General features: G+C 47.0%; 1 protein-coding gene across 3 annotated transcripts in view; it reads right to left on the bottom strand.

The window, feature by feature from the left end:
• Window positions 1-263: 263 nt before the first annotated feature.
• Window positions 264-23006, bottom strand: part of LOC119401729 (EH domain-binding protein 1) — a 56180-nt gene continuing 33437 nt past the window's right edge. For all 3 annotated transcript variants that reach the window (XM_037668664.2, XM_049418123.1, XM_049418124.1), the window contains 4 exons: window positions 22172-22268; window positions 2647-2720; window positions 2150-2264; window positions 264-500 (listed from right to left, as the gene is read on the bottom strand). In XM_037668664.2, the coding sequence (XP_037524592.1) occupies window positions 419-500; window positions 2150-2264; window positions 2647-2720; window positions 22172-22268 (368 nt within the window). In that variant the 3' untranslated portion in view covers window positions 264-418. The remainder of the gene's footprint in view (window positions 501-2149; window positions 2265-2646; window positions 2721-22171; window positions 22269-23006) is intronic.

Here is a 23006-nt window from a genome sequence, read left to right as displayed (position 1 = left end):
TTTTTCGCAACGGCAAATCCCCGCGCGCGCCGGCAGACAGCGCCCTCCAACGCCGTCGCGGCGAAACACAGCGGAGGGGGAGGGGAGGAAGGCATCAACCAACAGATGTGAGGCCTGCCACCGCAAAAGAGTAGGCCACGGCGGCTACAGCTCGCGGACGGTGCGCGCATACCCTCCTCCCTCCTCCGCCTCCCCAATTAACGCCACGAACGCGGCAAGGAAAGGCGGCCCTACCGCCTGGTGGGTCTCGGGTTTCACGCCCCTTTCTAATTGGCTGCTGACGGTTTATTGTTGTCTGGCGCGCCGCCGCCTGGCGGACGAAAAGAAAAACAAAAACGGGAGGCAAGTTGTTGCTGCGAAGCATCGCGTCTATTCCTCTTCTTCTTCGTTCCATCTCGTAGTTTCTCGTCACCGGAGGTCACTGTAGTCTGCAGTTGTTGCGCTCCGGGGGAAGCCGCTGCCGCCTGGTGGCCAATGCCATCATCTCGTCCTCCTCGATGCTGCGCACGTGGTACAAAGAAAGACGGGAATGTGGGATGGAGATTGACATGTAGTAAACACATGCCAGTCAAGAAAACGCTGGAACTACGCAAGACGTGGGAAATAGTACGTAGATCCTTACGGCGACAACTGTCTACTCCGGCTCGGGATTCAACCACGACTGGAACCATTACCACCACAACTAATGCACTGCCCGGAATTGTTAGCGCTTTGCCAATAACCCATTTTCGGTCTGCAATTGAGATGTGATGCTGTCGCCAGTCCTGCCATAGCCCATGATGGCTTGCAGTATGTAAAAAATAAACGAAGAAAACTTCTGCAACAACTGCTGCTACTACTACAACTAAAAGTCGTGTTTGCCGTACTTTGTTTTTAAACTTCGCAAGGTGGGAACTACACCGGCTATAAGCTGTTACGGGGCGTGACTTCGCGTAGCACAACAAAACTGGTGTGCAATGCAATGAGATTAAATGAAGACTATACATTGGTGTTATAACAGCGGATTGCTAACGAGTGCTGGCATTATGCAAGTACGCACGGTGGCTGATATCACGTGACTCAGTGAGACGCTCTCTTGACACACTGCGCTACCTTTAAACACAATACGGAGGACGCTAAACCATTTATGCTAGTGACGTACCAGTCAATCAATCGATGAATCGACGGTTGCGGAAAGAAAGAAAGTAGCACTTGTAGTGTCGTCCTTTAATTAAAGAGGCCATCACACAGTCACCCAAAAATTCGCGGTTTTGAGCGAAAAATGGAAGCAGAGGGTTCATTATGCTCATACATATATGAAAAAAAAAGAACTGTAAAATAATATTTCAGAGCAAAATAAGCCCTAAAAGTTGCCGGCTATAAACCCCGCCCACCGCTGGCGACCGCCATTTTGCCATGGCGTATGTGACGTCATTAGCTGCATGGAGCGAATTAGCCGTCGTCTTCTGCCAAAGTTTCAGCCGCTGCAAGTTGTTCAATTTCACTGCCGAGCCGAAGAAAGCTGAAATAGCTAGATTGCACGCGCAGCTGACCACGGAACAAAATCATTCGCCGGAATGCAGACGCTCGCACAGCAAGCAGCTTGTCCCGTCGCGGCTCGCGAATGCGCCAGTGTTGCCCGACTCTCAGGCAGCTCGCGTGTTTATAAAAATGTTCAGTTATGAATTAAGTGCTCGACCAAATGCGCTACGATTTCGCCAGATTATTTGTGAACGCACAAGGATTAACCTACATAACACAGATTATGATAGAAAATTGGGTGTCATGGCCCCTTCAGTTACACAGTTGCAACACTAGTACGCACAGGAATCACAATGGGAGAGAGCGATCGCGTTTCATGACGCGCGCTGACGTAGCTTCTTTACCCAGCGTCATGCCTCCCCATGTAGCTTACAGCGCGATCGTCGGGACAAGAGAACAAGGTGCTTAAAGCGTGCGACATATCCCTGGCAACTCCGCTCGTTCTTGACAGATTCGAAAAAAAGTTTTGCGGCGATCGATTCCTGAGGCAATAAACTCCGACAATGAGGCAATTAGACGATTACTCGAAAAAATGGTTCAGGACCACTTCGAGTGTTAAATCTATCAACCATTCGATTCGAAAGCAGCACGTGAAAACACGTGATTCTCTATCGATATATACACGTACGCCTTCTCCTGAGAATCCAAATGTTGCACCAGCTCGTCTCGCTTGTCGACCAGCGCCACCAGCTCCTCGAGCAGCAGGGCCTCCCGGCTACGCTGGGCGTCCGTCTTCTGCCAGTCTGCGCAGTCAACGTTAAAAAAAAAAAAAGAAGAAGCACACAATTCAAAAGAAACGCTCCAGAGGATCCAGCAACGACGTTCCATTAGCGAGCTACGCCAGAGAGCTCGCTCGCTACAAGCCGGCCAGGCCACCCAACACTACCCCCCCCCCTCTTTCCTCCTTACCCTTTCCAGCTCCCGTTTCCAACGGTACACTACGTGTATATGTGTTTCCTTTTTTTCCCCCACACACAGACCAAGCTGCAGGGCCCATTGATTCAGCCATGGGTCCCGGCAGCGGAGGCCATAAGCGGCTTATAGCAATGGCGCCACATACGCGAGCACAGAGACAAAAAATATAATACGATCAAAAGAAACATGTATGAAGAGAGAGAGACTCGCCTTGGAGCTGAAGCACGCCCCGGAGTTCCTCGTTGAGCATCTCGAAGCGCCGCTCCAAGTCCTGCTCTTTCTCCCTGAAACGCCGGCAAAATAGAAGGGAAGAAAAAAGAAGAGGTTTCGTTTTAGGTTTACTTTATTTTCGACCTTAGCGTGGCTATACATGTACAGTCGGTCGAGACAACACATTAATGGAGTCTGCAAGAAAGTGCGCCGATTGATTGAAACGAACAGCGACAGGATCGGCGCGTGTCTACGAAGAACAATACACGAATGTGGTGAACTACCGAGGACTAAGGAGGGAGAACCCATGCAGGATGTTTGGACAAAGAAAAGCCTGTCTTCGTGCATGTCTGTAGCCAATGAACTTAATAGTTGTTGGGGTTTAACGTCCCAAAATCACGATATGGTTATGAGGTAGGCCGTCATGGGGGGCTCCGGAAACCTCGACCACCTGGGGTTCTTTAACGTGCACCTAAATCAATTGTGTACGGCCTCAAGCAATATCGCCTCTACCGAAAATGCGGCCGACGCGGTAGGGATTCGATCCCGCGACCTTCGGGTCAGCAGTCGAGCACCGTAACTACAACGTAGCGGGTAGCCAATGAACTTGTACTTTCACAATGGCAAACTCAAGTTCTGAAGAAATTGAGTTGACGTAGTCAAATGAATCAAACTGCAAACGGACGCAATGCTTTGACGAGAGGAAGTCAGGCTATTCGAGACACTGACATATTCCGCCATCTTGTCAAATTTCGTAATGGCGGCATTCTAAGCCAATCGGAGAAGCTGTAGCAGCCGTCCAGGCCAATCACAGTTGACCAATGGCGGATTTCGACAACATGGCGGAATTTGACGATGTCCACAACAGCATTCGCTGTCCGCGCTGGAGTCGAACGCTTGAAAAAGAAGTGGTCTGCCTCCGCCCGTGTTGCGGGAGAGCAGCCACTCGCCCCGACCTCACGTTTTCGGCAACGAAAGCTTTGAGGACGTCGATGACTGTTCTGGATAGTCTAAGTTCTGCCATAAATGGCTTTCGAGCCAATCAGAAAGGACGTAGCTCCACTACGGACCAATCACAGTTGACAACATGGCGAATATGCAACAACGTGATCGCAAGACCTACGTCATAGACGCTTCTTGGCGGGTCAATTTCGCATTGAGCGAGAGCAAGCGCTCACGCGAGCTTGTTTATGAAAAATGATGCACATATAATTAGTGAGGACGGTGTAATTAAAAAAATTAGAATGCGAATAACAAATAAACTGTATGTTAAATAACATAAATGCGGTAATCACAAACGCGTAACTGCGAAAGTTACTCCTCACCGAGAACCTGTCCCTTCAGACGCCTAATAAACATATTGCCTTTGCGATTTATGATACTGCTCTAACTTTAAGATTTGGGAGCAAGCTAGAAAAAAACTAGGTAAACACACAGATCAATCGACCGAGACTATACAAAACTAGATAAACAAACAGCTCAATCGACCAAGACTGAGACAAAACAATGCTGCTGTTGTAGGAGCGAATAGACAACACCAGTCATGCAGTTAGCCTATATACATTAGTCAGTGCTAGTAGCGTACGAATAAATACGGTGGTTTAATTCGATGAGAAATAATCATTGTCGAATCAACATAACACGCTAGAGGAACATGGCGGAATGCCCTGCAGGAAGTACACGCATGTTTACAATAAATTTCGAAGAATTTCGAAGCACAAAGAGAGACCCAAACAAAAGTTCGCGTCCACATAAACTGACAGACGCTCGTATACACAAGAGAGGACGTGGAGACAGCGTCCGCATGACACACACACACACACACACACACACACACACACACACACACACACACACACACACACACACACACACACACACCGAACACGCATATTCACACAACGCCGACGTTTCGGCTAGCGCGCAGCCCGACAGTTCGGAGCCCCACACGACGGCAAAATCCCAAGAGAGCAGGGGGGGGGGGGGTCAGGGGGGAGGGGACTGGGAGGGGTAGTGCGCAAACGTCGTTCACTCGTCAGCCAGGCACCACCACCGCCACTACGGTATACTATTACTGCGACTGTAATCCAAATCCGCTCCGCTCTGGCCTTACACAAACAACGCCATGCCCACACACACACACGCCACTTACGCAGGCAGTGCCCGCCAGAGGGAGCGGCGAACGGTCGAGGCGCGCGCGCCGAAGGTCAACACCAGAGGGCAGGATTTCGAGGTGCACGGAGCGGGAGGGCGCTTGACTTGACACTTTTTCGGGGTCCGCACAGCAGCTGCCAGCGACTTGTTAGCCCGGAGGCGACGTTTTTCGTTCATTAGGGAAGCCAATGTTTCCTTCGCGCCAGTTTTTCTCTTTTTTTCTTTTGTGTCCCTGTAAAATGCGCGAACGCCGACCTCTTTCTATATGCAGGTCTGAACACGCACTTCGGTCATTAGGGAGCCGACCATCCTTTTTTTGGTCTCACCTTCGCAAGCCCTCATTAGAGGAAGCGTCATTTTTGTCTCGTTTGTTTCTTTTCTAGCAACATACCTTAAGGCTGACGTGTTTATGTGTGCGCTGTTGGGAACTTTTTCCGGCAATAAGTACCCAAGGTGGACCTTGAGCCTCCGAGAGAATGTGTCTTTGGGAAAGTGTCTAAAACTTACTGGATTATAAGTACAATGTACCAATCACTGTGATCTTTACTTAAAGCACACTTCACGAAAAAAAGGGAGCAATACAAAGAAAAAGAAATGTTGAAGTGGGCGCTTGAAAAGCATCTTCTTCTATTGCGACAGGACTGTCTTCGATGACACAAGGGCTACAATTTCATGGGTGCTTTGCCTCAATACACGGTCAAAACTCGACCCAAGGAAACCCGTTTTTACGAAGTTCCCGATATAACGAAGAAATTTCCATTCATACTTGGAAAAAAAGCGCGAATACAACGGATACATATAGACAAGGAGGACACAGGACGAGCGCTGTCCTTGTGTCATTAGTGTTTTCGCGCTGGTTTTCCCAAGTCTGCATCGATTCTAACTCGCCCACCTTTGTACTCCAATTAACGAAGCTATCATGGCAATATACCCGATTTAACGAAGTTTTGCCCGAAATAAACGAGTTCAAGATGCAGTGATTTCTTTCCAATTTTGGCACAGACGGGTCTTTCTCCGGGCGTGCGCTGTAATGCTATCGCGTTAAAACATGAGCCGCCCTAGTCATGACCCTAGCTTTATTTTTACGAGGCTGGACGCTACGCCCACACACGGGACAACGGACTGATGTGCCTTTACGTACCAAGTGGTGTTAGGGGAGGCTGTAGTTTGCTGTCCCTGCAAATGCTTCCGCAGGAACACTGTGGTTGCCTTCGTTATTTAACGGTTTATGCGACAGTTGGCACCGACCGTCTCCTTGCAACTTTCTTGCTCTGCCTTCTCGCACTATCACTTCGCGAGGCATGGCTGCCTTTTGCATCATCACTTTACGACACTGGCTTTACAAAAGCTATAACAACAAATTTATTGAATATACTTTGAGGATTGCGAGTATTTTTTTTTCTAGGTTTTTCGATGTGCAGCTCATCTATATGGCACACAGACAAATGAATTTGAAAATATTGCCACGCGCGCTTTCTATTTATATTTTTATGTAAACGGCCTGTTACACGTGTAACCACTGCCTTGTGCAAACGGCGCCCGCCCGAATGTCTGGGAACATTCCCGATTATTTTAGAATATTCCGATCAGATTGTGTTCTGGAACTAACCCGGCCACCAACGATAACGCTGAAATCTTCGATGCCACATGTATGAATTTTGACGCGCTTTACTGTTGATCAGATTTACTCGACGGCTGACGACTGTTCTCGCTATTATCAGTGTAGAGCGTGAATCCCTTGCACTATGAACTTTTTTCACTTTTCCAGGCACAAGTTCGCCCAATAGATAATTCCGTATCTCCAAGTCTTGCTGCAGCCTTCTTCATAGTCACACCCACGTGACAATATCATACCAGTATAAGTACACTTTGAAATAAATAACTTTAGCCACGTCTTTCCACACCACTGCGTCGCGTGGATAGTCTTGGCTTGAGCTATACGCCCGTCTCGCGTTCCAAAAATGGGCATCGCTGCTCCACGGAATGTATTCATCCCATTTTTCTCAGACCGCCATGTTCTTTGAAGCCCTCGATGTGTTTTTCCATTGACATTTCGATTTCTGTTTTTTCTTCATAGGTCATCTCGCGTGGATGCCGTCCATGCCGAGCACGCGACGCCGCTGCGATAGACCATAACACTGGTCTCTCGTCCACATACGAACCATTCGCCCGCGAACGGCCACTCAATAATATACCTGTCCCGACCTCGACACGTCGTTGATGTATGTTCCAGCCACCTCCGGACTGGGAAATTGAAAGTATATATAAGGTCGACAAAAGAAAGAAAGAGGGCAAGAACGAACGAAAGAAGGAAAGGGAGAAAGAAAGGAAGAAGGAGAGAAAGAAAGAAACAACGAAAGAAACAGAGCAAGAAAGAAAGAAAGAAAGAAAGCCGTAAGTAAGGTCCCTGTCCGTGAGGGTACACGCGCACCTCGACGAGGCTATAAAAGGCAGGAGCCGGCGTGCCAAACCTGATGACGCATGGCGTCCTGCGGTCAGTATAAACGAAACGTGGAGTGAGGGAGACGGGTCTAAGTCGTTTTTCGCTCGTTTGTTTCACAGGCAACACATACGGCGTTCCAATAGCGTTCTTCAATCGCTTTCGAAATGTACTGCACCGTTTGCGTCGCTTGGTGGGCATTACAATAACAACAATACAGAAAAAGAGGCACACGGTCGCCTATGCATTAGCCTTAGATGACTCGAAGGCGAAAGCCTTCTTTTTTTTCTTCTCAGTCGACTGTGATAGTCCCCCCCCCCCCCCACCAAAAAAAAAAAAAAAAAGCTTTCTGCACTCAACGTGGTTGTGCAGTGCCCCCGGAATCGGCCCACCTTTGCCAAGCGCCTATGTCGTGTGTTAAAGTTACCGTATGACGTCACGTTATATGACGTCAGAAGTTTGGGCAACCTGTGATGTCATATAATGACTAGTTCATGGGTAAAATACAGCACAAACCAGACGATTACCACAAGGAAGACTTGTGGTAATCTGTGGGAAATTGACACATCTGTGGCACATCTGTGGGAAATTGACAAGGCAGGTTCGTTGTGCGTAAGCGCTCCTTCGATCTTATTAACAAAAAAAGAACTTGAATTTTTGTCATCACGTAGGGGATGAATTTTATGTTCTGAAAGAGATGACGCAGTGGCGCACGTGTTTGTGGTAAGGGCTTTTTTGTTTTCTTGATCTGTTATTTTTGGGAGATATCTTGTCTGATTTTGATCGTATTTCATAAATAGGCAAGCTCGCCCAAGAATAAACCGTTAGTTGAAGTCAGCACTCTGTCCCGTGTCTTCCTTGTGGTAATCGTCTGGTTTGTGCTGTATTTTACCCATGAACTATGCATCACCAACTAGCCTGCCAGCAAATGTTATTGAAGTTCATATGATGACGTCATCAAGTGATGTGATTTTCTGCATCACTCGTGTTGACACCGGTCACCTTATCGCGTATGATGAGGCACCTAAGGTTTTCGCCTCTTAAAAAAAGGGATGGGGGTAAGGAAGAGTATAGCTGTAAAAACGCGACTATATTCACTTGTTGTCCGCTACAAGCTCAGTTTTTTGCTGAAATGGGTAACTGGCCAACCCAAATATAATTCGTACAGATGAGCCTCACTTCAATGACCTCAAGCACATCTGCGTGTTGAGGACAGTTCATATAACCGTACAGATGTCGCTATGGTTCTGTAGGTCTCCTGAACGTCCCGGTCAAGTTCTACCGCAGACTCCGATGTCAGTAGGCTCATTCAAAGCTAATTATTTCAACAGAAACAACAAACTTTTGTTCTTCTACGGCCAGCTTATGCACGGTACCGTGACGTCATTACGCATGAGGTCGTCACGTGCGCGGTGCGACGTGGCAGCACATTGCCGGCCACTAGCTTCGACTCACTCAACGGTGGGCTATAACACTGCCATTCGAGCACAGACCGATGTAGCAGCGTAGAACACCAAGGAGCGACTAAAATCTAACAAGATCTTAGCAGGAAAAAAAATCATTAGCTCTTGCCCTATCGGGAAAATGGGTGCAGGTGAAGGTGGGCGAGTGCGTGCCCGACGTCCTACTTTTCTTTCTATCTATCACATCGCCCAGTGCTCCCTTCTGTTTCCTTCCTCCATGCCGGGAATGGGACCTCCATCCACGCGCCTAACAGCGGGACACTTCAGTTACAGCCACATCCCTCAATAACGAAATCGCCGGGGAAGCGATTTTCGTTCGTTCTCGTGAGAATTTCGTTGTCGCGAAAATTGAAAAATAAGCACACCAGTTACGTCGCGCAACTAAAATTTATTTAAAGAATCGTTGGATCTTGCTCTGTTTCCCGTTGCTTTGAAGGTGCTGGACGGCTTGAGCCTCGCAGCTTAATAAGCTTTGCATAACTTCGTCGTGGGCGCCGAGGAAAGTGCGAATAATGTCAAAAGCATCAAGGACTTCGCGCGAACTTATTTGACTTTCTTGCGTTTTGTTGCTCTCCTCGCTCTCGTCGTCACTCTCATATTCTTTGCGCACACCTTTGATGATAGCGTCGTCGATGAACTCTTCGTGCCCGATCAGGTCGGCGTCAGCGCACAAGAAGCCGTGCAGTTCAACAGCGTCTGCTATCGCTTGTTGCTATCATCATCATCATCCGAACGAACGTAAATGGCAATGGCGGCACCGATATGCTTGCTGGCGGAAACGTATGTGCCCGACTCGTTGAATGAGCGATGCTGCAATTTTCGAACTTCCGGGTTCCCAACTAGCTCATCGCTTGAAAAAAAAAAAAAAAAAATGTTCCGATCACTACCTGAAACTTTCGCTATTGCGGGAGCGCTTTTTAAGATGTCTTCGCTGTCGAGAGGGGGCAAATGCATTTAACTCTATGGACGTTCGCAGGGGACGCCAGATTTCTTCGTTGCTGCGAGAATTTCCTTCTTGAAGGCTTTCGTTACTGAGGGTTTCAACCGTAATTGCTACATGCAACAATGAAATGTGGCAATGCGAAATGACAAGTCACCTCGATAAAAGATCAGATTGCCGTATCAGAAACGGCTGATTGCCGTATCAGAAATGGCCGATTGCCTACAAGCCCGCGATCGAGAGAGCATCAGTTATTATTGGGAGACTGCGTATAGAAAGACGCACGTGACCAGCGCACCTTTTAGGGCCTCATTTGTGTACACCCGCATTTATTTATACACTCGCTGGAGCCGGGCTTTACGCGAACTACGCAGCCGCCGCTGCCACCGAAACCTGTAACACATAGAAGCTTCGCGTCAAAATATTGAGGTGTATCGGAGTATCGAAGATATGCAAATAACGTTGTGTCACGGGTATGGAAAGGTCACTATGGCACGGGCGCCGAAATGACACCGAATGGATGAAGACGACGACGTTGTTGTTGTGGGGCTGAGTCTGGAGCTGCCCTGTAGGCCTGCATTCCTGTGCGCTGTGTGCAGTGTTAGTTCCGACCAGTGCTAACTCAATAAATACTCACCGTAATAATATATATGTAGGGATTATTCTAAGATGAAGCGCGACATTGAAAGAGTCATGTTCGAGATAAATTACTTGCAGCTAACTTGCACTTTATTGCGAAATTTCACCACAAATAATTAAAGCGACGCTGCAGGCGGTTGGCTCAAAACACGCTTAACCGCAGCTTCCATGTTCCATCCCGACATCACCCTGCGGTACTTTGTAGATATAATAAATGACCATATCTAAACTGCAGCGCAAGATGCAAACAACCTAGAGTTGTATAACAGATGGCACTAGACAATGTCAAAGCAACGTGTCAAAGCAACACCTAATGGGATTAGTGCAGACCACTGGGGGGCACCTGAACCCCCCCCTCCTCCACTCTTTTGCCCGTTCGTTCTCTTAAATTTCAGCACGTCATGTCTTTGCGCGCTCTCTTCTAATCTATCGGAATGCGGGGACCCCGGGTGGCCGGCAAAGCGGCAGTCCGGCCACCGCGACCTTGAACTCGAGGGCGAAACGCCACAAGCTGCGGTGAGTCATCGGGGCAGGGCCAGCGCTCAAGGAAAGATCGTAAATGCATGCAAGGTGCGGTCCTCCTCCCCAAAAATATTCATCAAAAAGAAAAAAAAATGCAGTACGTATGTATATAGATGCCGCGCATGTTAACTACTATGAGACAACCGACATCGACTTCACCATGCGCAGTTTTCTGACATCAGTTAAACTTGTCTAAATGGCTAACACGCTTTCTTTACAAGCACCTCTGCGATTTGCTCACTTGATGTGATTTAAGGTGATTTGCTGACTCGGAAGCTCTACCTCCGTTCAGGAATCGACCTTAATAGGAAACATTGCAGCCGTTGAGGAATCGACCTTTAGTAGGAGACACTGCAGCCGGCGACAAAAAGAAAGAGAGAGAGAGAGAGAGAGAAAAGAAGAGCACAATGTGGATAGGCGATGACCCGGCTATGTCTACACTACTTCAGTGTTTCCATTTCTTCCAGATTAGTGCCGCAGTATCTCGTACTAATGAGCTAGGTCACCAACCAGTCCACGAAAAAATTGCTGCGGAATTGAAGCCTAGCGGTAATGAACTTATCAAGGCGAAAACCTTAGATGCCTCATGAAACGCGAAAACTGACCGGCGTTCCCGCGTCGGGGCATCAACACGAGTTATGCAAACAGTCATCATAACGTGGTGTGTGATATCACAGATCGCCAAAATTTGTGACGTCGTCGTGACGTCACACCATGACGTCATCAAATGATATCATCACTTGGTCAAAGGTGGGCCGATAACAGAGGCAGTGGAAAACCACGTTAGGTGCAGAAAACTTTCGGTGGGTGGCGGGGCGAGATCAACACATCGACTGAGAAGATAAAGAAGGTGGCTTTCGCCTTCGAGTCGTCTTAGGTGAACGCATAAAGGAGGCTGTGAGTTATGTTCACTTAGCACAAATATCGTGCGCTTCGAGAAATGCGTTCTCGAAATTCCCGGGCAAAAAGCGGGTTGGTCCTGCAGTAAGCACTCGTCAGCATCCATTTCACAACAGTGTGTAGCGGAACCTTTTAGTAGCGTTAGCTACACCGACCTAGCAGAGCCAGTTTCGCGTGGCTCCTCAAGAGCCGTGCTGCGCATGCGCGAGGATCAGTGATGTCACACAGCTGGCGCATCGGAGCCGGCACCTCCCGCGTACTACGCGTACTCCGCTCACTGCCGCGCGCCACTCGCTGCTGCCCGTCTGCGCTTTCCAGAGGAGTGACGTCGCAGCCGAGGTAGACGTACTGTGGCGCCGGCGCGCGCGCAGCTATTCGCCTTCGCTGTGCAGTCGCCGTCTGACACTGCGCTGGAGCCGCTTGATAGCGCCTCTTGCTGGCGTTTGCCAGTGTGGTATAGCCATGGAGAAGGAGAGCGCAAATGCTGCTCAACGACGCAGAAGAGCGGAGAAGCTTAACTGATCGGATCCCGAAGTAGTTGCCTGGCAAAATAAATATACATGTGTCACATAATACGTATACTGTGTGTGTGTCGTTGGAGCAGCAGTAAGCATTACAATCAAGCTAATCCTAGACAATCGGGAAAGCTAAGAACAATCAGTTGACCCTTTGCTAACGCTACGTTATCCTGGCATAGCCGAGCTAAGCCACTGCAACATTTTTGTTGTTCTAAATGTACATGACACGGCAATAGGGGGACACCACACGTACGTGTAATGAAACCTGTCAATTTTTATTGTTATCGTTGCTCTAACAATGACCTAAAGAACAAACTAAAAAAAAAGATATTGCATGACGTAAGTGATAGTCTTCACGTGACATCACGGACACAGCTAACACAGCTTCTTGACGTATGTGCTGGTACTATCACTCTAAGCCGCAAAGGACGAAAAAGGGTCTGTGGTTCGTCCTTTTGGGGGGTAACTGCACTGCCACAACCATTACTCCCTAAAGGATGAACGATTCGTCCTTTAGGGAGTAACTGCCAGGGGACGAACTGTTAGTCCTCAGTTGTTTGGAGGGACGAAATGTCGGGGTGTAAAAGTTACCCCTTTAGGGAGTAACTGATTTATTGCATAGTAGCTGCGTAGGGACGAACTGTTACCCCTGATGGGACTAACAGTTGCTCCTTCTGGATAAAAAAAAATCAATTTATTACAGTTTCTGGTTGAATTACCGAGAATTTGGAGGTTGATACACGCATTTGACGACATACACAATTAATATACAGAAATAAATTCAGAAGTAAACTACAGAAAATTGACAACACACAGGATTCGAACTCGTGACCATTGAATCAGCAGTCGCGTACGCTAACCACTATACCACATGCCAGTACGCAGCAGAGTGAATATTACCGGGGCTATATATGTACAGGCACCGTCTGGAAGCTGCGCGTTCTGCCATGTTAGTCAAAGTAGCAAGATTCCTTATATTAGACTTCAGCCTTCAGTGTTTCGCAAGCAACCATTCGGTGATCACGTTCATGAAATTGTAAAATGCGTTGGATTGGTTAATCTGCGCGCGTGTTTCGAGCGAATTTGGGCGCTTGATGAATGTATGTATATATAAACAGTCTCATGTATGCTCCCGTCGACGTGCCAAGTTTGCTCGCTTCTCACTGTACAGAACACGGTTGGTTATATCGTTCAGTGAAAATGTCTGTTTAATGACAAAAAAACGAAAACGTCTAAAGAAACAGCCAAGTTTATTCAACGACTCGTGTCAATTCTGCAGCATCGTGTGTACACATAAATTGAACAACTTTGTTGAATGCAGAAGATAGGATGGCTTCTCTGCATTATAGAAGAGACAATGAAAAGTGCAATGTTTTATCCGAATGGATGCTGTCCAGCCGACGTCAGGAAGTGCAACAGCACCATCGACAGCTGCTGAGAGCGTGTTCATAGCAGCGAGATGTTGAAGACGTTTCTCAGGAGGCGCAACGCTCTCATTCATCGATTTCCTGAAAAAGTAATTGCAGAAGCATTAATATTTCCGGCAGAACTGTTCGTGCACTTGCACTTACGTCACAATGCGTCTGTTAGAAATGCTGCATGCGTAAAAATTAGACGAAAACTGCTCTTTCACAAAACCTGTCATATAGTGCAATGGAACAGTTCAGAATGTGTTATGAAGTTCGAAAAACCCGTCCTCGAGTTTAACGTTTCACGCTTTCACAGCGACACGCTAGGGGGCCCACTTATTTATCAATGAAGCTTGCTCTTCATTTGAGAGATATAAAAATAAATGATTCCTAGCATCGCTACAAACGAGCGAAATCGCCGATGCCGTCGCCGACTGCCCGTGTTAGCGGTGCTAAGCCTTTAGCTAGACATACTATTTTAACAGCCTATCTTCCCAAATGACTTGTTTAGATTGCTATAGAAGATATTGTGCGGAGTTTACGTGAATTTTCTTTTAAAAAGTCGCGAATATTTCTGATAAACAACGCTTATTTGGGCAGCACTGAAAACAAAGCTATTTTTGAACAGCTGTACTTGCTACAGCTAATGTTGAGCCTTCACCGAGGTTACCATGTTTCGATGGCCCAACCATCATGCTTGTAATTCTATAGCAGTCGGGGCACACTCGCGACGCTGTATCGCGTGAGCTCATCAATCGTGCGTGTTTTGTTCGCGCAGAACGTGAATGTTAAACAAGCGGTGATCGTTACATCTGCACACAGGCATCACGCGGAGTGATGGCAGTCTTGTTTACACTCACCTCTCAGGCGATGTCCCAGTCGGCGCGTAGCATTTCGATAGGGTAGCACTTCATTCCAGTAGCAGATCACGTTTACCACACCGCGAAGATGATTCAGTGCACCACAAGTGACAGCAATCGCAACCACGAAACGAGAACACATCCACAACACACCGCAAAACCGCCGAGTCCTAGCTTCACGCCGCGCATTGATACAGCTTGGGCGCGAGCACATTTTGTGTGTGCGTGTGTGTGAAAGCTTTTTCACATTTGTTTATTATTATGCCATATGAACGATATTACTTTACTTCTGCCGCAGTTGCCGTAGTTGACAAGACCTTTTACACTTAAATAAACTGTTAACAGTTCATTTCTTTAGCGGACTCTTTGAATACGCGCATGCTGACCATTCGTTCGAGGTCGCCACTGCGCCGGAAAGTTCCATGGGAGTAAACGTTGCTCCCTGTGGTCTAACAGTTCCTCCCTCACTTTGCACACGGCACCCTCGTCTTGCAGTTAATCCTTGCGGGGACGAACTACCGGTTGCGGGGACGAAATGCAGCACTTACTCCCATTTCGCACCTTTGCGGCTTAGAGTGTACAACATGGCGGCTACAATCAGGTAAACGCAGCCCATTCACTGATCCGGGCAACCTGCTCCAACGTCACAATGACGGCCGCCGGAACGTTATATCGGCCTCTGCGCCTGAGTAACGATAGAAGCCGCGCGCGACTCACTGAATGACATGCACGAACACACTTTTCCACCATGTTGGTTTTACAACATGGCGGCTACGAGAAATGACGTCAGTGCGAGCTATTTATCTATTCGTGCGCAGGGTTCTCAGTTAGGAGGGGGTCGAGTTTGACCGTTAATTCGAACGCACGACCAAGAACGTTCACTTTCTTCATATGTCTATACAGTTGCGAAAGCCACGACACATACGAAGCGTTTAGAAAAGTCCGCGGTAAAAAACGACTTCGTTTAACTCTCCCTCCCTCTCTAACAGACACACAAGCACACGCACGCACAAATATCAATAACAAAGCGACCGGCAATATCAAGTTTTTTTTTTTTTTTTCAATCTTCTCGTCCCACTTCATTGGCACCTCGGCGCCGGCATTTTCAATTCGAACAAGCTCTAGCGACGCGTCTTCCCGACTCGTATCTGCACAGCGGCCGGTTTTAAACGCGCGACGGCCCGATCATCGATCATAATCAAGGCGCCCCCCACCATCCAAATTCGCTTCTCGAGCGTCAAAAGCGCGCCCGCCGCCTGGCGGCCTGCGGTGTAAACTGCGCATCTCTCCGTGAGACGGGTCATTAGTCTCGGCGTGAAAACAAAATAGACGCACTCGCCCCTCTCTGCCTCCGCACCTCTAATCTTTCGCTCGAATTTGTAGAGCTGTGAAGCCATCAGACGAGCGGCTGGGGTGTCCGCCGCCACGTGGCACTGCGGTCGAGACATTTAAAAAGGGGTGCAGCGGGGTGCAGGGTACAAGGGCGTCAAAACGGAGGGGGACGGTATTCGAAGAAAACTACAGTTCGATGTATTGACGGCTGTACTGGATAGGCAAGGTGTCTCCCCCATCGTCCTCGTAGACTGATGATAGATAGGCAGACGGACAGTCCAGGACAGATCATCAAAAAGGCAAGGACAAAAAAAAGTCAATTACAGTTCAACGTATTTAAAGCTGTACTCAATATGTGTCTCCTTCCTTATACTTACAGTTATTATATAGAAATAGATAGATAGATAGATAGATAGATAGATAGATAGATAGATAGATAGATAGATAGATAGATAGATAGATAGATAGATAAGATATACTCGGAAGTAAGACATACATACACACAGACAGACTGTCCTAGCAAGCTGTCATGACAGTATTCTGCTTAGCATTACACAGAGGAACAAAATAAGCAAAAAAAGAACGCCAGGCCTGCACGGAAAGCGCAGCACAGTCACAGCGAAAGCTGGAAGAGCGGCATTTCTAAGCCCGTTATAAACTCTCTTGGGGCTACTAATACAAGTACACTAGCAACGTACCCACGACGCCACGAATCATAATTTTTGTGAAGTTAGGAAGCACCCACTACACTATTATTCATACTTCTGCGGAGAAGCGAGGTACCATTTGTAAGGCATTATGTGCACTTTGCCTGAAGAATGGGGGGCTCCGGTAGGGCTAGTCTCCCGGCCCCCGCCTCCCTTGACCCCAGCAAGGACAAAAATAAAGTTATGTCTCTCTCTCTCTTGTTGATGCGATGGCTGATGATGAAGAATTATGGCGGAGCCCTTTGTAATGGGTTGTAAGCTTTAAACGACCCACTAGTTACGTAATCCGCATTGTGTGATGCCCGGTCATCATTTCACTTTCCCACGACGCTATATAACATAAGTTAACGCGAAAAAGAGAGATAGAGAGATGGAAAGAACTTTATTGAGACCCTGAGAAAATGGATGGTGGGGGCCTTATGGGCTTCCTTGGCAACCAATAGAAGTGCACTTGCGAGGAACCCACTATGCTATAAATCATAATTTTTGTGATGTAGGGAAGCAGCCACTATGGAATTTTTCGTCATTCTGCGGAGAACCATGGTACTCGCTAAACATCTGTAAGGCATTATGTGCACTTTGTTGATGTTGTGGCTAATGACGATGCAGAATTATGACAGAGCCCTTTGTAATAGGTTGGAAGCATTCAACAAACCACTCGTTGCACAATTCGCATTGTGTGACGCCTGGTTACAGAATTCGCGTTGTGTGACACCTGGTTGTTATTTTACGCTCCTACGACGCTACATTACATATGTTAATGTGGTTCCTTCCAGACATGAAGCCTGTATAGTCTCATTTTGCAAAGCAGTTTCAAGCACCGGCATGGCTCTGAGGTAGAATACTGGGCTCCCACACAGAGGGCCCAGGTTCGAATCCCGTTCTATCCTGGATATGTTTTCTTATATCCAATTTCATTTTTTTTCTTATTTCGCGTGATCATGGTTATGGAAACCGGCGACAGCGGACAACTACGGCGTTAAAAACGGCCCTTGCTGTGATCTCATAACAGCTTTCGCTGTAAAAGTGACATACTTGTGGCTTGTATGTCAACCTTTTGTCATTCCTTGTTGCTCATACAGTGTAAACACAATACAGTCATGAACATGTACCAATAATAGACCTACAGGAACAACCTTAGAAGTGAGCAGCATTTTGACCTCGAAGGTGGAAGCACACAAGCATGCACCAGTGAGCGTGCTCTGGACTGGCGTTATAAGCCAGACGGTCGGTCGGTGAACCTGCCATCAGAGAACATCCCCAAGCACATGAATGGCACTATAGCTTTAGGTTGGCGCAATTCAATAATGTGGGTGGGGCCTCTCCTGCCTCCTTACATTGTATGTCATCATTGTTTTATTGTTTTACAAGCTTTCTATGATGCTTCCTCTCGTACTTCAAATGTAAAATTTTGCACAGATATGTCTATACTTTCTGAAACTAGGTTTTGTATGACATAAGGTTTCACAGCACAGCAGTCAGCTTAATGAAGAGATATTTTCAAATTGTGGTACGTAAATGCTCATGATACATACTAGTATAGGGCGTACCTGCAGTCAGGAGGAACATAGCCGTGAACACGGCTCTATTTTGTCACTGTTATTCTCCTCCCAAAAGTAGCATGCACGAAAATCTTACGCATGGCTGATGCAGCTAGCAGCAGCAGCTTGCATGATTCTGATGCTTTTTGTTTGCAACTGTTGCGGCATGAAGTGACTTAAGTACAACTTGCTTTGCCGATATGCTGTGCGATTAGACTGGCATGCAGCATCTAGTATTTTGTCACTATCCATATGAAATAGATGCACCAAAAAAGAGGTGCGAACACAGAAAAAAAATATTGTCCTTAAGTATCTCGTTAAACGCAGCACAGCATTCCAGCTATATGCATGATCTGTACAATAACTAACGAGCTGCAGGATGATTTTTGGCAGAAAGTTGTTTGGCAGAGCGGTGACCTCGATAAAAAAAAAGACATTTGGAAAAATATATGTGCCCAGAGGCAGCAACATACAATTCACCCATGCACACACAGAAACATGCAAATAAAAAAGTTATGCAGCACAGCGAATGGTCCTTCTCACATGGTCAAATGCGACTGTGGCAAGCTGCAAACACCAGCATGGTTGCTCAGCACGATAGATGACATTGCTTTTTGGCACTTTCACAAAAGCTATCCAGAGAGGGACGGAAATTTATATGCATTAAATGGAGCTCAAGCTAAGGAGAGATGCTTCGAATGCAGAGCATGGTGAGCTGTGTGGTACCGCGTGATAGCGTAGACCTTACCAAGCGTTTTTGAATGGGCGCTGCCTGCACCACCATAGTGAACATGTCAGCAATGAGGGCAAAGTGTGGATGGAGGAGGGCAGTTAAAACAAGTTCTATACTGGCTGGTTTGCCTGTTTTTAGGCTACCGTGCTACTGCTATATTTGAATGGTGATTTTAACGCCCAGAGCACTCTAATGCTGGGCATTATATCGGCAGGTAGAGATAGAGCGCTATGAACATCTATGGCTGGTTCTTTGAGAGTGCTGCGCTCCGGCTTGTAGCAATTGGAGCCGTACTCCCCCTTGTCCAGGGAGCGTACTGAGACTAGTTAGAGTGCCAGCCATATGGCTTCGGCAGCTTCCATTGGCTTCGCAGCCACCCAGGCACTTCAGAAAATTGGAGACTTGTTTGTCTACAACGTAACACACGCCGACTTGTTTCCTGTCACAATACGAGACGGAATGTGGCGAGGACTACCAAGACGAAGCCTATGCCATGCTTGCGGTTAAAAGAATTTGCTGCATCTGCTGCTATGCCCACAACAGCCACTGCTAAACCTTAAAGGAGCGGTGACAGAAAATTTGTGAACCTCTGTTTTTTGCTATTAATCAGTGGCTACTGACTCGTTAATAGCGGCAACGAAACTCATTTGCCCCAGCGCGAGACGAATGTTCAATTATATGCTCGTATGTTACGACCGGAGGCAGTTTCGATTTCGAAGAGCACTCAATGGCCCCGTGACGCAGTCGGCCTAATCGTTAACAAATACTATCAGGTGACCGTGAGAGCCAGTGACGTCACTGGCCAGCTTCTGCCATGCTGCCTGCGCTGCTGTTTCGTCTGCTGTTTTGAGCGTTGCGAGTGCTTGTTTCCTCAATCGTCAAACAACGTTGCTTATCTAGTGCGGCAATACACGAAAGAGCTGGGAGGAGTGTAAAAAATAGTCAGAAAAGCTCGATTCACTTCGTGAATCTTGCCGGTGGCTGCGATTTTGTTCTTGTCGTTGTGTTGCGTGAGGCTTGGAGCAGCCGCAGCATTAGACGTGCTGAAACATTTTCGCTTCGATCATTTGTAAAGTAGTAGGTTGAGAAGTGATGAAGGAAGCGGTGAAATCACAACATTGGCACTCTGTAACAGTGTTTATGGGTAAGGTGCAAGTGACGTGATGTACGCTTTACTGGCCCGTATTTAGATTGCAGTGTTTATGTGTAAGATGCAAGTGACGCAATGTACACTTTACTGGCCCGTATTTAGATTGGGCAACACTGCGTTCTCAAGGCATAACAATCCCACGTACGCACTTCGGAATGCTGAAGCAGTTATCTGTCTACTGCGCAATAAGATCCCGGCAGTAGAGAGCTTTAGTTTGTCTGTAGACTTCCTAACGTTTGTGGATACCTGGTTACCGGAGCTGTTGACGGCTGCAGCAGTAGCTGCAGCCACGGAGCCGGCAGCGACATCTTGTGGCGCTTTGTTCAACTACAATAATTTGCTTTTCTGTTTTCTCTTTCGCGTTGCTGTTCTTGTCGCAAAAAAAGCAATGAGAATACTTTGAGTTGCTAATTATCTCACTGCTAATGCTTTACACTGAGTCAGTAAGCAGGTAAGTCGCTGCAATGTTATTTTGTAGGTCTCTGGTTAGGCTATGCATCATCAGATGTCGCCACCAGCGTTGTCTGTCTCGTACACGCGCCTTCGGTAACCCGACCAGAACTCGTGACGTACGTTGTTTACAAAACGGCCCCGCTCGATGACTTTATCGCTTTTTGCTTCTATTTCCGATTCAGCACTTTTAAGAACTTCAAAAGTCATTAGAATACTTTTTAGGCTGTATTTGTGGCTGATATTGTACATATGGCATCTATATGCACTCATTAGTGTGATGCAACAGTCAAATGGCATCCGAATTTTTGTGTCACCACTCCTTTAACAGACCACATCTCGCATACCGATATCCGAGAAAGTCCAATGCGAAAGATGTGGCAAATTGTCTTAGTGCCTTAGTGACAAGTTGTCGTTTGACCAGATTAACTTCTACTTTGCATCACACTTTTATGTTCGAATTCATACTGCCGTTAACTTACCTCACACTTTTCGGGGTCCATACTCTGTTGACTTCATGCGACCGTGACAAAGTGATACTTGTAATAGAAGGTTTGTATCTCCCTTTTGCATATGGTGCCACTAAGGTTTTTATTATTTAGAAAAAAAACGCAACTCCTCAGGTGCACATTTGCGCTTGCTGCAGCGTGGCAATGCAGCGCCACCTAGCTTGTACATGGTGAATGATGACTGTTGTCTCTGAGATCTTAGTGCAGCTCTCTGCATGTTTCTTCACCTTTCATGTTTTGTTATCTTTGAGCGATTTGACACACGATGCACAAGTGCTTTCAGGCAGGATGACATCAACAATGCTTGCGATGAGCGCAACTGATCGCAAATTAAATGGCAGCCGAGTGTAGATCTCGGAGGCACATATGATGACACGGGAATCGTCAGACAATGGGCTTTGTGAACAAGAGCGACGTATCACAAAAAAATGGCAGCTCAAAGCTTATCTCAGAGGCACATATGACACAAGCAGCTTTGAATGAGGGGTTTTGTTGAACGATGCAAACAGTGCTGCCACGAGAAAAATTTCTAATGAAACCTTTGCACCTTGTATTGGAAGCACGCTGTAGTCTTCACTCATTGATTTTTCACGCAAGTGTGGGCCCGTGGTTACTCGTCGACATTTCATGGCAAGATAGTGAAACCGTAGCAGGAAAATATAGCAGCTAATTGCCTCTTAGATACTTACACCAACAACCTGATCTGATTGTTATTACGTGGCCCTAAAGCACTTCCAATATTTTTTTTAACATTTGAAGTAAACGCATGCATCAAGTGCAGAGTGCCGTCGTGATCAGCAGTGCCAAACACGGCAACGCCACGCGGTGCGGGTGTGCCACAAAATGCAAAAACAATCCCGTGCTCCTCTCCAGGCTTTTGGTCGCCCCAGCATTGATCGCGATGTCACCGGGAGACTCTGGTCATATCAACAGCAGAAAAAACCTGTTTGTCTGCCTGCAGGCACGCACGCTCGCCGCTCATCGTCCTCATACGATGAGGAGGAGCACTCGGGCAGGAGGAGAGACGAGCCGACATACAGAGCATAGTGAAGGAAAGAGCGAAACAAGCGAGGGCCTCTTTTTGATCATGAAACACGTGTACCTCTGCTGTTACGGGACCATTTCGAAAAGTTCTCTTGACGACCTGTTCGTTGTAGAATCATGCACAACTGCGACATCACAACTAAATTTTGACCTCTGGGTATTTTAGGGGCGATTAAGCGCGGCTCATGATAGAACATTTGTAGAAGGGACTCACAGTAAATTAAGTTGCATTTGCCGTCGGATTAGTGCATTCTTTTCGTTGACCAGGGCAAACCACTTCTGCATGCAGCGGTCCTCTTCTTCCTGGTCACCTGCGCAAGAAGATGGGTCACATTAGCTACTTTCGACAAGCTTTTGGAGTAAGCTTATGATACTCCAAGAGTGCAAAGCTCCAGCAGCTTACGCTGTGTGGCTTATCTGTGCCATGTCCACTGACTCAGTACTATGTGAGTGGTTACCTAGTGTAAACTTCGTATATATAGGTGGTGCACTGTTTAAACAATAAAAAATTGTCGAGACTGAGCGCTGTGTGCGTTCCCTTACGGTGTGTCCTGTGGTTATTCGTGCTGTTCCTTGGAACTTATGATACTCACAGCATGAACCCAATTGAAATATTCTATAGTCCCTTGAGGTGCAATGTCCACCTATGTGGATGCAACTTCTTTTTGCCAGTTTTTTGGATTAGTGACCAAGAAAGAGCAAGATACATTGCTCATGGGATGAATAGAACCTTTTAAATAGTTAATATTCCTTGACTTAACCTCAATGTGCAATGTATGACTATAGCTGAACATTGGCAAAGGCACAACGATGTTCGACGCGTCGTTCGACGTGCCGCTTTCCAGGACCAACGTCAAAAGTGTTACTTTTCTTTGCTCAAAACGAATACATCTAAAAACCCATTGCGTATGCATCTTGAGCCTCCAATTATTCTTACATAAATATAGAACATGAAGGACTGCAGGATAAATAAATCTTTAATCATACGGTAACTGAATCTGATTACTGAAACTCGCACAAAACAACATATTACTTCCTTTTCTCTCTTG

This window comes from Rhipicephalus sanguineus, chromosome 8 (genome assembly GCF_013339695.2).
Source record: "Rhipicephalus sanguineus isolate Rsan-2018 chromosome 8, BIME_Rsan_1.4, whole genome shotgun sequence".
Lineage (NCBI taxonomy): Eukaryota > Metazoa > Arthropoda > Arachnida > Ixodida > Ixodidae > Rhipicephalus > Rhipicephalus sanguineus.
Note: the sequence above shows the minus strand (reverse complement) of the source record. Positions and strands in the feature narration are given on the sequence as shown.